Source organism: Rhinoraja longicauda, chromosome 9 (assembly GCF_053455715.1).
Source record: "Rhinoraja longicauda isolate Sanriku21f chromosome 9, sRhiLon1.1, whole genome shotgun sequence".
Classification (NCBI taxonomy): Eukaryota; Metazoa; Chordata; class Chondrichthyes; order Rajiformes; family Arhynchobatidae; genus Rhinoraja; species Rhinoraja longicauda.
The window spans coordinates 39,094,412-39,109,862 of NC_135961.1; the positions used below are offsets into that span (position 1 = coordinate 39,094,412).

At 40.6% G+C, this 15,451-nt stretch overlaps 1 protein-coding gene across 2 annotated transcripts in view; it reads right to left on the reverse strand.

Moving 5' to 3' along the window:
* prkn (parkin RBR E3 ubiquitin protein ligase) overlaps positions 1-15,451 on the reverse strand; it is a 605,665-nt gene that overhangs the window by 533,244 nt on the left and 56,970 nt on the right. For both annotated transcript variants that reach the window (XM_078405212.1, XM_078405213.1), the window contains exon 2: positions 9,199-9,362. In XM_078405212.1, the coding sequence (XP_078261338.1) occupies positions 9,199-9,362 (164 nt within the window). The remainder of the gene's footprint in view (positions 1-9,198; positions 9,363-15,451) is intronic.

The following is a 15,451-nucleotide window of genomic DNA, read 5'->3' on the forward strand; positions in this document are numbered from 1 at the left end:
AAAATAGTCAAGGCAAATGTGGGCCCTTGAAGACAGAAGCAGGGGAATTTATTATGGGGAACAAGAAAATGGCAGACGAGTTGAACCGGTACTTTGGATCTGTCTTCACTAAGGAAGATAGAAATAATCTCCCAGATGTTCCAGTGGCCAAAGATCCTAGGGTGATGGAGGAACTGAAGGAAATCCACATTAGGCAGGAAATGGTGTTGGGTAGACTGATGGGACTGAAGGCTGATAAATCCCCTGGGCCTGATGGTCTGCATCCCAGGGTACTTAAGGAAGTGGCTCTAGAAATTGTGGACGCATTGGTAATCATTTTCCAATGTTCTATAGATTCAGGATCAGTTCCTGCGGATTGGAGGGTAGCTAATGTTATCCCACTTTTTAAGAAAGGAGGGAGAAAGAAAACGGGAAATTATAGACCAGTTAGTCTGACATCAGTAGTGGGGAAGATGTTGGAGTCAATTATAAAAGACGAAATTGCGGAGCATTTGGATAGCAGTAACAGGATTGTTCCTAGTCAGCATGGATTTACAAAGGGGAAATCATGCTTGACTAATCTTCTGGATTTTTTGAGGATGTAACTAGGAAAATTGAGTAGTTATTAATTTAGTAGGAAAATTGAATGGTATTGGGGGTAGGGTACTGACGGATAGAAAATTGGTTGACAGACAGAAAGCAAAGAGTGGGGATAAATGGGTCCCTTTCAGAATGGCAGGCAGTGACGAGTGGGGTACCGCAAGGCTCGGTGCTGGGACCGCAGCTATTAACAATATACATTAATGGCTTGGATGAAGGGATTAAAAGTACCATTAGCAAATTTGCAGATGAAACAAAGCTGGGTGGTAGTGTGAACTGTGAGGAAGATGCTATGAGGTTGCAGGGTAACTTGGACAGGTTGTGTGAGTGGGCGGATGCATGGCAGATGCAGTTTAATGTGGATAAGTGTGAGGTTATCCACTTTGGTGGTAAGAATAGGAAGGCAGATTATTATCTGAATGGTGTCAAGTTTGGAAAAGGGGACGTACAACGAGATCTGTGTGGCCTAGTGCATCAGTCACTGAAAGGAAGCATGCAGGTACAGCAGGCAGTGAAGAAAGCCAATGGAATGTTGGCCTTCATAACAAGAGGAGTTGAGTATAGGAGCAAAGAGATCCTTCTGCAGTTGTACTGGTGAGACCGCACCTGGAGTACTGTGTGCAGTTTTGGTCTCCAAATTTGAGGAAGGATATTCTTGCTATTGAGGGCGTGCAGCGTAGGTTTACTAGGTTAATTCCCGGAATGGCGGGACTGTCATATGTTGAAAGACTGGAGCGACTAGGCTTGTATACACTGGAATTTAGAAGAATGAGAGGGAATCTTATTGAAACATATAAGATTATTAAGGGGTAGGACACGTTAGAGACAGGAAACATGTTCCCAATGTTGGGGGAGTCCAGAACCAGGGGCCACAGTTTAAGAATAAGGGGTAGGCCATTTAGAACGGAGATGAGGAAGAACTTTTTCAGTCAGAGAGTGGTGAAGGTGTGGAATTCTCTGCCTCAGAAGGCAGTGGAGGCCACTTCGTTGGATGCTTTCAAGAGAGAGCTGGATATAGCTCTTAAGGATAGCGGAGTGAGGGGGTATGGGGAGAAGGCAGGAGCGGGGTACTGATTGAGAGTGATCAGGCATGATCGCATTGAATGGCGGTGCTGGCTCGAAAGGCTGAATGGCCTACTCCTGCATCTATTGTCTATTGTCTATTGTCTATTGACTGACGAAGGCCAATGTGCCAAAAAACTTTTTGACCGCCTTATCTACCTGCGACTCGACCTTCAAGGAACAATGTATCTCCATTTCTAGATCACTCTGCTCTACAACACTCACCATTCACTGTGGAGGTCCTGCCCTTGTTCGACGTTCCAAAATGCAGCACCGAAACGTCCCGCGGCCGCACCGGGCGATGTTAAGTCCAGCGGCCGAGCCGCACCGGGCACCGAAACGTCCCGCGGCCGAGCCGCGCTGGCGATGTTAAGTCCCGCACCCGAGCCGCGCCGGGCGATGGAAGGCCCCGCGGCTGCGCCGGGCTCTGAACCGTTCCGCGGCCGAGCCGCACCGGGCACTGAAACGTCCCGCGGCCGAGCCGCACCGGGCACTGAAACGTCCCGCGGCCGAGCCGCACCGGGCACTGAAACGTCCCGCGGCCGAGCCGCACCGGGCACTGAAACGTCCCGCGCCGGGCGATGGAAGGCACCGCGGCCGCGCCGGGCTCTGAACCGTTCCGCGGCCGAGCCGCACCGGGCGATGGAAGGCCCCGCGGCCGAGCCGCACCGAGCGCTGAACCGTCCCGCGGCCGTACCGAGCGGTGGAAGGCCCCGCGGCCGAGCCGCGCCGGGTACTGTTAGGTCCCGCGGCCGAGCCGCGCCGGCGATGTTAAGTCCAGCAGCCGAGCCGCGCCGGGCGATGGAAGGCCCCGCGGGCGAGCTGCGCCCCGGGGAAGAGACCTAATAAAAGAAAGGTTTCCCCCGCCCCACCCCAACCCCCCACCCCCACCCCACCCACCCCCACCCCCCCCCCCCCACACACATACACAGCCAAAATCAGAAACAAAAACCATCCCAACACCGACACAAACAAAAAAAAAGAAAAAAGACAAACAGACTGCCAGAGAGCCGCAGCCGTTAGGCGCAGCCAACTCCTCCTCTATGCATTCAAGAGAGAGCTAGATAGAGCTCTTAAGGATAGCAGAGTCAGGGGGTATGGGGATAAGGCAGGAACAGGGTACTGATTGAGAATGATCAGCCATGATCACATTGAATGGTGGTGCTGGCTCGAGGGGCCGAATGGCCTACTCTTGCACCTATTGTCTATTGTTCTTTTGCACTATTATAAATTGCACTGTAATCTTGCACCAATCTGCTGTTTTGCAAATGTCATTATATTTATTTATAATGTCACTATATTTATTGTTGCCTCATTGTAAGTATACTGTTTACTCTGTATGTTTCATACGACCAATGTCAATGAATACGTCAACAAAGTCCATCGATCAACAAATGACCACATTTATGTATTGTTCCATTGTTTCTCCAACATCTAGCTGACAATGCTCTCTTTAAATCTCTGTAAATTCCCAACAAGTCCAATGTTCATTCACCTTACACACTTGGACCTTGGCCTTTGGCCTCCATCTCGTGGGGTGAGGTGAACGTTTGTTCGCATCACCTCCTGTCTTTCCTACTTGGTGAGTAAGACCTGGTGAGTTACTTGTGTGGAGCAAATGTTACTTGTCACCTTTCATCCAAAGCCTTGATATGCCCCAAGTCTTGCTACATTTAGTTGTGGACTGTTTCATTAACTGGGGGTCGCAAATGATGCGGAACATTGTGCAAATATTCCTACTTATGACCTTATAATTGAAGAAAAATCAATGACAAAGCAGTTGAACATGGTTGAGCAGAGGACACCACTCTGGGGAATTCCTGCAGAGACGTTATGTGGCTGAGATGATTGACCTCCAAACACACAACTATTCATTGTGCTAAATATGATTTCAACTAATGGAAGGCCTTTAATGCGACCTTGATGTCAAGGGTAGTTAATCTCACATCATCTGTGCAGTTCATCTCTTTTCTCTATGTTAGGACCAAGGCTGTGATGATGTCAGGAGCTGAGTGACTTTGGTGGAACCCAAGCTGAGCTTCTGTGAGCATGTTGTTGTAAGCAAGTGCCGTTTGAAAGTGCTGTTAATTTTCCCTTCCCTCACTTTGCTGATGATTGGGAATAGATTAATGGGGTGGAAATTAGCCGGTTTGTATTCATCTGCTTCTTGTAGATAGGACATACCTGGGCAATTTTCCATATTGTCAGATAAATGCCAATGTTGCAGCTGTATTGGAACATCTTGTCTGAGGACATGGCCAGTTCTGGAACACAGTTCTTCAGTACTATTGCTGGCATATTGTCAGGTCAAATAGCCTTTGGTGTATCCAATGCCTTAAGCCTACTCCAAAGTTCAGGCCAGTGAGCAAAATTAGCTCTCCTACATTTCAACCCTTAAAACATGCAAGTGATTTAGTATATCCAGGAAAGAACTGCAGATGCTGGTTTAAATCGAAGGTAAACACAAAATGCTGGAGTAACTCAGCGGGCCAGGGAGCATCTCTAGAGAGAAGGAATGGGTGACGATTCGGGTCGAGACCCTTCTTCAGACTGATTTCAGGGGAGTGGGTGGTACAGAGATAAAATTGACACTATTGAGATAATGATCTGCCTCCTTATTTTTGCTGCCAAAGTGGATAACCTCATATTTATCTACATTATATTGCAACTGACATGCATCTGCCCACTCACTCAACCTGTCCAAGTCACCCTGCAACCTCCTAACATCCTCTTCGCAGTTCACACTGCCACCCAGCTTTGTGTCATCTGCAAACATGCTAGTGGTACTTCTAATTCCATCATCCAAATCATGAATATATGTTGTAAATAGTTGCGGCCCCAGCACCGCCTTGCGGCACTCCACTCGCCACTGCCTGCCATTCTGAAAAGGACTCGTTTATTCCTATTTGCTTCCTGTCTGCCAACCAATTCTCTATCCATGTCAATACCCTACCCCCAATACCATGTGCTCTAATTTTGCTCACCAACCTCCTGTGTGGGACCTTGTCAAAAGCTTTCAGAAAGTCCAGATACACTACATCCACTAGCTCTCCTTCATCCATTTTACTTGTCACATCCTCAAAAAATTCCAGAAGATTAGTCAAGCAGGATTTCCCCTTCATAAATCCATGCTGACTTGGACCAATCCATTTACTGCTATCCAAATGCGCCATTATTACCTCTTTAATAATTTCCAGCATCTTCCCCACCACTGTTGTCAGGCTAACTGGTCTATAATTCCCCGTTTTCTCCCTCGCTCCTTTCTTGAAAAGTGGGATGACATTAGCTGCCCTCCAATCCACAGGAACTGATCCTGAATCTATTGAACATTGGAAAATTATCTCCAATGCATCCACGATTTCTTGAGCCACCTCCTTGAGTACCCTGGGATGCAGACCATCAGGCCCTGGGGATTTATCAGCTTTCAGTCCCATCAGTCTACCCAATACTATTTCTTGCCTAATGCAAATTTCTTTCAGTTCCTCTGTCTCCCTTGATCCTCTGTCCACTAGTACATCTGGGAGATTGTTTGTGTTTTCCTTAGTGAAGACAGATTCGAAGTACCTGTTCAACTCTTCCGCCATTTCCTTGTTACCCATAATAATTTCACTCGTTTCTGCATTCAAGGGACCCACACTTGTCTTTACCAATCTTTTTCTCTTAACATACCTACAGAAGCTTTTACTGTCCTTTATATTCTTGGCCAGCTTCGCTTCGTACCTCATCTTTTCAGCCCGCATTGCCCTTTTTGCTATCTTCTGTTGTCCTTTGAAAGTTGCCCACTCCTCCAGCATCCCGCTACTCTTTGCTATCTTATACATCTTTTCTTTTAGTTTTATTCCATCCCTAACTTCCCTTGTTAGCCACGGTTGCCTCTTGCTCCCCTTAGAATCTTTCTTCCTCTTTGGGATGAAATGATCCTGCATCTTCTGGATTATGCCCAGAAATTCCTGCCATTGCTGTTCCACCATCATTCCTGATAGGATCCTTTTCCAGTCGACCTTGGCCAACTCTACTCTCGTGCCTTCATAGTCCCCTTTGTTCAACTGTAACACTGACACTTCTGATTTAACCTTCTCCCTCTCAAATTGCAGATTAAAACTAATCATATTATGGTCACTACCTCCAAGCGGTTCCTTTACCTTGAGTTCCCTTATTAAATCTGGTTCATTGGACAACAATAAATTCAGAATTGCCTTCTCTCTGGTAGGCTCCAGTACAAGCTGCTCTAAGAATCCATCTCAGAGGCACTCTACAAACTCCCTTTCTTGGGGTCCATAACCAACCTGATTTTCCCAGTCTACCTGCATATTGAAATCCCCCATAACTACAGTGGCATTAACTTTGTTACATGCCAATTTTAACTCCTGCTGCAACTTACACCCTATATCCAGGCTACTGTTTGGGGGTCCCACTAGTGTCTTCTTACCTTTACAATTCCTCAACTCTATCCAAAGTGACTCTTCATCGTCAGTCCCAATGTCACCCCTCGCAAAGGACTGAATTCCATCCTTCACCAACAGAGCTACCACACCTTCTCTGCCCACCTGCCTGTCCTTTCTATAGGATGTATAACCCTGAATATTCAGTACCAGTCCTGATCCTTCTGCAGCCACGTCTCTGTAAACCCCACAATGTCATACCTACCAATCTCTAACTGAGCCTCAAGCTCATCCACTCTACTTCTTATACTTCGCACATTCATATATAGTACTTTTAATCCTTTGCTCATCTCAGCTTCCAATCGATTCCTGTTACACTTGGCCATTCTTTCCTATTGCTTCGTGAGCTTTCTGTCCTGTTAATTCTGGGGTGTTTCTTAATTATTCCTATACTCTCCTTCCCTTTAACTCCATCCTTGTCTATCCCATTTGAAACAACCCCCCCCCCCCCCCCCCCCCTCCACTATTTAGTTTAAGGCATACTGAGTGGAGGTGTTCAGCAAAACGATTGCCGAGCCTGCACTTGGTCTCGCCGATGTACAGCAGTTGACAACTGGAACAGCGGATGCAGTAGATGAGGTTAGTGGAGGTGCATGTGAACCTCTGCCTCACCTGGAAAGACTGTCTGGGTCCTTGGACGGAGTTGAGGGGGGAAGTAAAGGGATAGGTGTTGCATCTTCTGCGGTTGCTGGGGAAGGTACCTGGGGAGGGGGTGGTTTGGGTGGGAAGGGACGAGTTGACCAGGGAGTTGTGGAGGAAACAGTCTCTGCGGAAAGTAGACAGGGGTGGAGATGGGGTGTGGCCAGTAGTGTGATCCAGTTGGAGGTGGCAAAAATGTTGGAGGATTATATACTGTATACGACGGCTGATGGGGTGGAAGGTGAGTTCAAGGGGACTGTCCTTGTTACGAATGGGGGGGGGGAGAGGGTGCAAGGGCAGAGCTGGGGGATATCGAGGAGACCCGAGTGAGAGCCTCATCTATAATGAAAGAGAGGAATACCCGTCTCCTAAAGAATGAGGACATCTCCGATGACCTGGTATGGAAAACCTCATCCTGGACGCAGATGTGGCGTAGACGGAGGAATTGGGAGTAGGAGATAGAGTCTTTACAAGAAGCAGGGTGGGAAGAAGTGTAATCTAGATAGCTATGGGAGTCAGTGGGTTTGTAATAGAGGTAATCTGTTGACCATCTTTACAATAGCTTTGATGATGAGGATATGGCTGTGTTTCACACCTCGCTTCTTTAGGTCAAAAACCATCTCTTTTGTCTTGCTGATGTTAAGGGGTAGGTTGTTATCCTGATGCACAGACACAAGGTTCTCAATCTCTTTCCTGGACTTTGTCTCATCATCATTCATAAAATCTATCTTTCATTTGAAATCATTAATGCTTGGATAAAGCATGTCAACAGTATTTGATGTAAATTTGGACTATATATAACTGGAAAACTATTTCTCGTGTTTTATTTATCTACTCTGATCTCAGATGGAGAGAATATCAGAGGGAAAGTGCTTCTGAGCTGACGATGTAGTAGAAGTATTTTGTTTGTCAGTGTTAACATTAATAACTTTTCCTTTACAGGGAAGATTCAACACATGTACTGTATATATATTGATCAATATCTTACAGCATACTTATAATGACTTTTTTATGTGGTGAGATGATAGTGAAAATATAAATAATCGAAAGAGACTGGTTTGCTTTGCTAAAGATTTCATCAGAACAATGTACAAAGGAAAAAAATATACCATGCTCCTCACACCAGACAGCATGAATTTAGCAATTTAATATTTTCTTTCTTTGCTCTTTTCTTGCACTATCTAGAGCCTTGATCAAATAAACAAATCACATATGAATCATATCGCTGATTTTTATAATATTTTAAAGAAAAATGATTCATAAATTTGAAACGAATATCATTGTTCATCTATCTTAGAGAAGTTCCATGAAGAGTATTGTAACAATAAAGAACTGTCAGTGAGGATTGGAAAAGTTTGAAGAATTATTCAAAATCCCAATACAAGCATAACAGACAGATCCAGTAGATATAGAATTCCCTTGTATACATGGTGCAGTAATGGATAGCTACCAGAGGAGGAATATACAGTGCACAAAACTTCAAAAGATATTCCTCAATCTCGTGTGGGACTCTTATGGGATCCAAACAAACCTATCACATTACATAATGCTCTTTTAAGAAGAAACATTATTTTTAAAGAGAACAATGTGTACTATGTCAGTGGTTCAACAAAGAATTGTTCAAACTTTGACTATTTTTATACAATTCTTTTTAAGTTCCCTGGTTGTCCAAGTGATGAACCTAAAACTATTCGGAGATGATATTCAGGGATGATTCTCTCCTTTTGTTTAACTCAATTTCCTCCTTTCTCTCAAAGGTAATGTAGCCCCACTGGATGATAAACAGTGCATGAATCTGTTTCCTAACAGCACCTCCTCATAAGAAGCACAGAAGAAAGCCTTGGGTGGAAAAAACAACCTTTAACAACTGATGCAGCAATTTTCTCTTATGAACAAATGACCAGAGTTTCGACATGTTTTTGTGTTCTTAATGTTTTTCATCCATTTCAGCCAAAAGCACAAGAAATTCCCCAACAATATAAGCAAATCACAAATCTTAAAAATGTAAAGCCCAACCATCACACTCAAGATACGTTATAATTTACTAAAGGCAAAGAACATCTAGATATTTTTGTTCTATATTTTTTTTTCTCAAAATAATAATGCATTCCTGAAACCATGGTAATAATTATAAATTGCATTTACATCCTCCTACCTCAACATTGAGCAAAGGTTGGAAAATTAAAATGTGAAAAAGAATACTAAAAGGAAAATGCAGAAATGGATAACTAGCTCACCCAGACAGCAAACATTTGCTCAATTAGTGCAGACTTGTCCACTGTTGTTAGTTACACGTCTGCTGCATAATTAAGGTCAGAATTAACGAAGCAGCATTGAATAAAGTTCAGGAAATCCCCAATCACTGTTTACTCTTTGGCACCTGAGATCTGAATGTCAGATAGGCATTATTAGAACAATAAACCACAGAGTTGGCAAGCTCCCAGCAGGGAAAGAAAAAAAAACAAGGGGAACCTACCTGCAGTGTCAAATCATTCCTCAGCTCCTTTCCAGCAAAGATCACGCGCAGCTGTTCAATTGGAATACTTTGTCTCTTAGCAACTGCCTCCTTAAGTTGGAAGATGCTGGCATTTGGATCAATCTCCACTGGGAATCCATGGCTTGAACTGAACCTAACAAACACTGATCCCAAACATTAAATTAACACTTAATAGATTAAGATGAATGGAGAATACATTGTTTATGATTCTATGAAAAGCCAAAGAATGACTTAAGACTTTTTACATGTAAGTATGGAAGCACGTTATAGAAAATGTTAATTTTGAAGTATAGTTAGAAGTCTGAGACCGTTACAATCAACCATGTAATAACGCTCATTATCAACAATCTAGTAATAGCTTGATAATCTGTTTTTGTACGGTTGATTGCGAGATAAATAAGTGCACCAGCACCAAATGTACTTTTAAACAAGTTTTCAAAAAATAATATGCCAACAGGATAAAATTAACTGGTGTTTAATTATCTGATCTGCTAGGTGACAACATAGCAGGTCTGAAATCTGTCAAATTGAGCAAATTATAAGTTTTTTAAAACACTCACTATAATCTTTGCACATTCTCACTTGAACATAATCAAGTATTTTCACTCAATGGTGACTTCTATGTAAACTATATTAGTGGTAAATAACAGTAACATAATTAAGCTATTGGTTCTAATCTATTATCCACACATTTAATGAATATGAAAATTTCGTAAATGAAATCATGAAATCAAAAAGTTAATTTTAAAGCCCTAAATATTCAGTATATAATACTTTAGGAAAACTGGAGAATGCTAATCTAAGCAGAGGACCTTACAGGTTAGTATTGTATCAGGTACATGAAGAATTTACAAAAAAACACACCAATGCATTAATCTTTAAAAATGTTTACAGATACTTTAAAATAAATTGAAAATACCTCATATCAGGCAAGTATATATGTCATTTTATCATAAGAACTATCAATCATATTACTGTAAATACAGCTAATCAACATTGTCTGACAAAGATAAAACACAGAAGAACTGGGAATATTCTGCAGGTCGAACAGCAACTGCAGAGAACACAAAGAGTTAGATTTTAAGTTGATGGCCTTTCATCAGAACTGTAAGGGTGTTGACCTGGGTGTTTTTCTCTCCACAAATGCTGCTTCACCTGAGACGTCACCTGACCTGCTTTCAGTATTTGCCATTTCAAATTTACAGAATGCGCATTTTCTGACTTTCAATTCTGTTTCAGTGCATTTGTACAAAAATCCATGGGGAGCAAATCTTTATCAAACTTGTACAAGTAACAGAACTCTGAGAAACTAGATGTAAGAAAATAACTGCAGATGCTGGTACAAATCGAAGGTATTTATTCACAAAATGCTGGAGTAACTCAGCAGATCAGGCAGCATCTCAGGAGAGAAGGAATGGGTGACGTTTCGGGTCGAGTCTGATGAAGGGTCTCGACCCGAAACATCATCCATTCCTTCTCTCCTAAGATGCTGCCTAGACTACTGCAACTCCCTATACACTGGGATCAGCCAATCATCCCTGTCCCGCCTGCAACTGGTCCAAAATGCCGCAGCGAGACTCCTGACGGGTACCCGTAAAAGGGACCACATCACGCCGATTCTGGCCTCTCTCCACTGGCTCCCTGTACGGTACAGAATCAACTTCAAGCTCCTCCTATTCACATATAAAGCCCTAAATGGACATTCCCCCCCCCCCCCCCCCACATCAAAAATCTTCTAACCCACCTCTCTAACTCCAGGTTCCTCAGGTCGGCCGACTTGGGGCTACTCACTATCCCGCGGTCTAGGCTTAAGCTCAGGGGTGACCGCGCTTTTGCGGTTGCAGCTCCTAGACTGTGGAACAGCATCCCTCTCCCCATCAGAACTGCCCCCTCCATCGACTCCTTTAAGTCCAGGCTCAAAACCTATTTCTACTCCCTAGCGTTTGAGGCCCATTGAGGAGGCGCTGTGAACTGTTTTGTATGTGCTGTTATGTTTGTGTGCTACTGTATGTTTCATTTTTTCCTTAGTACCTAAACAGATGTACAGCACTTTGGTCAACGTGGGTTGTTTTTAAATGTGCTATACAAATAAAATTGACTTGACTTGACTTGACTTGACCTGCTGAGTTACTCCAGCATTTTGTGAATAAATACCTGAGAAACTAGATGCTATGCAAAACCCTATGTACATTTTCAAAATGCACTGGTACATATCCATGCACTTTTGGCATAAGGGGTTTTGAAAATCACAGAGCTCTAGTCTTGAATGTCACATTTCCACTTGCAATGTTAAATCCTGAGCAATTTTCTGCAGTAAGAAATTAATCTTTTAACAAAATCTCCAAGGGTTTCTTTGTCAAAAAATTTGATTCTGTCTTCCGTTTGATATGTTGTGTGTGGGTTGATTTGAAATTTCCAGTATTTGTCAGCTTGAATTTTCTTTTAAAAAAGCTGTTCCTGTCTCACCTATGGCATCCATATGACAGCTAGTGATAACTCTTAAGTGGCTGCATGCTGAAAAACAAAAGCAGGACAGAAATAACATGAAAGCTTACTCAAAGAACAGGAAATTGGAATGGTGGATTGATACTGAGATTCAGAATACCACTGCACAATGGCATAGAGCAGTCGCTGCAGCTGGCAGAAGTGTGTGGAGTGAGGAGTTTGATTATTGTTTGTTTTCTTTGTCGTAGTGGGGACCAAAAAGTAAAAGCCAAGTACTTCGGCAAAGAGGATTAAATCAGAATTATGATTGGGCTACTTTGATGTGAAGGAAAAGGAAACAAGTTAGAAAAGGGAATAAGCAGTTTATCTGCATAAAACCTGCATAAGACCTGCCAGAACATAAGGCCTGTAAGAAATAAAAGAATGATAAATAAAAGAAGGGAAATTGCAGAGATACATTTAACACAAAGACGAGAAGTAGAATCTCAACTCTGCAAATTACTGGTGTTCTGATCTTAGTAAGATTATTGTGAGCACCAAGGTTAAGAAGCCTCTCAGAGATGAACATGCACAAGGAGAATCCCCCACAGGTTGTGCTTGTACATCTGCCTGAGGCATGTTTTAAAACAACCCTGGCAGCATCTCGGAAATAGGCTACCCTCTTCCCCTTTTCTTTTTTTATTTTTTTATTTTTTTTTATTTTTGAAAAGCATATGTACAAATAGAAATAGAAGACACATTTGTTACAGAGTTTTTACATAGCTTCAATTTTTAAATTTTTAAAGAGAGAAAATAAAAAGTAAAGAAGAAAGAAAAAAAAAAGAAGAAAAAAAAAAACTATAAACTATTGGGAAGAGAGAATAAGAGGATTAAAAAAAAGATATAACTATAAAAATTAAAGGGAGTAGATCCGGGAGACAATAATCACAGTTGTACATCCAACCCTTAACTCAAGTTTCAACTTTTAATTTAAATTTTTTATTTTAGTCCTGTGTCAAACCCATTTACTTTTCTAAAAATTCAATAAATGGAGACCATATTTTAAAAAATAACTCAGGTTTGTCAATTAAGGCAAATCTTATTTTTTCCAAATGCAGGGTCTCTGTCATTTCCGTAGTCCACATTTTAATTGTGGGGGTTATTGGTTTTTTCCAAAATTTAAGTATTAATTTTTTCGCAGTTATTAGACTGTAATCAAGAAAATGTACTATAAATAAAGGATATTAATTTATTTGAATTATAATGTCGATTCAGGCATACATCAAGTGTTTCTGGACCTCTAAACTTATATTCTTGCATGTGTAATTTTACATAATCTCTAAGTTGTAAATATCTAAAATAATTATTAACATGTAATCCGTACTTCTGCTGTAAATCTTGAAAAGAAATCCATGAAAAATGGGAAGATTCCTGGCCCTGACGGCTTAAATAATGAATTTTATTAAAAATTTAGTGATTTGATCTCTCCACGTTTGCAAACTGTATATAGTTACGCCTTTAAACAATAGGGATTACCACAAACTCTGATTGAATCAACAATAATACTTATTCATAAAAAAGATATGGATTCTGAAGACCCTGGTTCGTACAGAGCAATAGCTCTTTTAAATACTGATCAGAAGATATTAGCGAAAATCTTAGCTCATAGATTAAGTCTAGTTATAGATAAATTGATACACCCCGATCAATCAGGCTTTATAGCTAAACGATATTCATTTTTCAATTTGAGACGCTTGTTCAATTTTGTTCTTGGGTGAAACTTTTATATACAATTTTAACGTAAGATTTAATTGTTTCCAGGTACGGATAACACTGTGTATAATGGGATTACCTCCATATGTTTTTTTATTTAAATTTATTGGAGCTAAGAGGATCGCACCAATATCAAATGGTAAACAATCCTCTTTCTCCATCTTTAACCAATCCGGTTGTTGATCAGAATCATCCAACCAGCAGGTTATATTTTTAATATTAACCGCCCAATAATAAAATAAGAAGTTAGGTAAGGCAATTCCTCCATTAGTTTTAGACTTACATAGATGTCTTTTATTTATTCTATGAGTCTTGTAGTCCCAAATAAAATTAGTAACAATTGAATCAATTTTTAAAAAAAACTTTTTTGGAAGATAGATCGGAATTGCTTGAAATAAGTATAGTAGCTGTGGGAGAAAGATCATCTTTATAGCATTACTACGACCAACTAATGATATAGGAAGTGTTTTTCAAAATTGGATATTTATTTCTGTGTAATTTAGTGAGTAAAGGAGGAAAATTTAATTTAAATAAAGAAGTATATTTCCTAGTCACGTAAATTCCAAGATATTTAAACTTTTCATAAGCAATTTTAAAAGGAAATTGTTGAAGTATGGCCGGATTTTGTTCCATTATTGGCATAATTTCACTTTTGTACCAGTTAATTCTATAACCTGAAAATGAACCAAATTGAGTTATGAGATTTAATAAATTCGGAATGCTAATTTCTGGCTTTGTAATGTATATTAATACATCATCCGCATATAAAGAAATTTTATTGGTTGTATGTTTAGTGTTATAGCCGTGAATATCTGAATTTGATCTAATACTCTCAGCAAGTGGTTCTATAATAAGGGCAAATAGAAGCGGGGATAGTGGACATCCTTGTCTACAACCCCTAGATAAATGAAATTTGGATGACTGCATTTGATTAGTTAATATTCTAGCTGTTGGGGATGTATATAAAAGTTTCACCCATGAACAAAAATTTTCACCTAATTGAAAATTTTCCATCACTGAGAAAAGATAGGGCCATTCTACTTGATCAAATGCTTTTTCAGCATCTAGCGAGATGATTGCTAAATCTTCGTTTAATAGTCTATTTGAATATATTATATTGAACAAGCGTCTCAAATTGAAAAATGAATATCGTTTGGCTATAAAGCCTGATTGATCGGGGTGTATCAATTTATCTATAACTAGACTTAATCTATGAGCTAAGATTTTCGCTAATATCTTCTGATCAGTATTTAAAAGAGCTTCAGAATCCTTATCTTTTTTAGGAATGAGGATTATTGTTGATTCAGTCAGAGTTTGCGGTAATCTCTGTTGTTTAAAGGCGTGACTATATACAGTTTGCAAACGTGGAGAGATCAAATCACTAATTTTTTTATAAAATTCATTATTTAAGCCATCAGGGCCAGGAGTCTTCCCATTTTTCATGGATTTAATGGTCTCTTCAACGTCTTTCATAGGTATTTCTGCGCCCAGTGAATTTCTATCACTCACATTCAAACCAGGAAGGTTACATTCCTGCAAAAAGTTTTGCATCTGCGCAGAGCTATCTGTTATTTTTGATGAATATAATGACTGATAAAATTGCAAAAATCTCTGATTAATATCCTTACGTAATTTAAGCAAATCTCCGTTTTCTGATCTAATTTTATGAATTGTAGAATCATCTTCTAATTTACGGAGTTGACGTGCTAGCAATTTCTGTGGTTTATCTCCAAATTCAAAATGTTTTTGTTTAGTATATTGAAAAAGCCTTAAAATATGAGCTGAGAGAATATAATTTAACTTATATTTGAGAGCTGCAATTTTATTATGTATTTCAATAGAGGGAGCGATGGCATTTGTTATGTCTAACTGTTTTATCTGACTTTCTAGGTCATGTTGTTCAGCCCGCTTCTTCTTGTTTTGAGACGCTTGAAAGGCAATAATACATCCTCTCACAAACGCTTTAAATGTTTCCCAAAGCAGGCAACGCAGGTGTTTCAGGGAGGTCATTTGCGTAAAAAAAAGTTTCAAATTG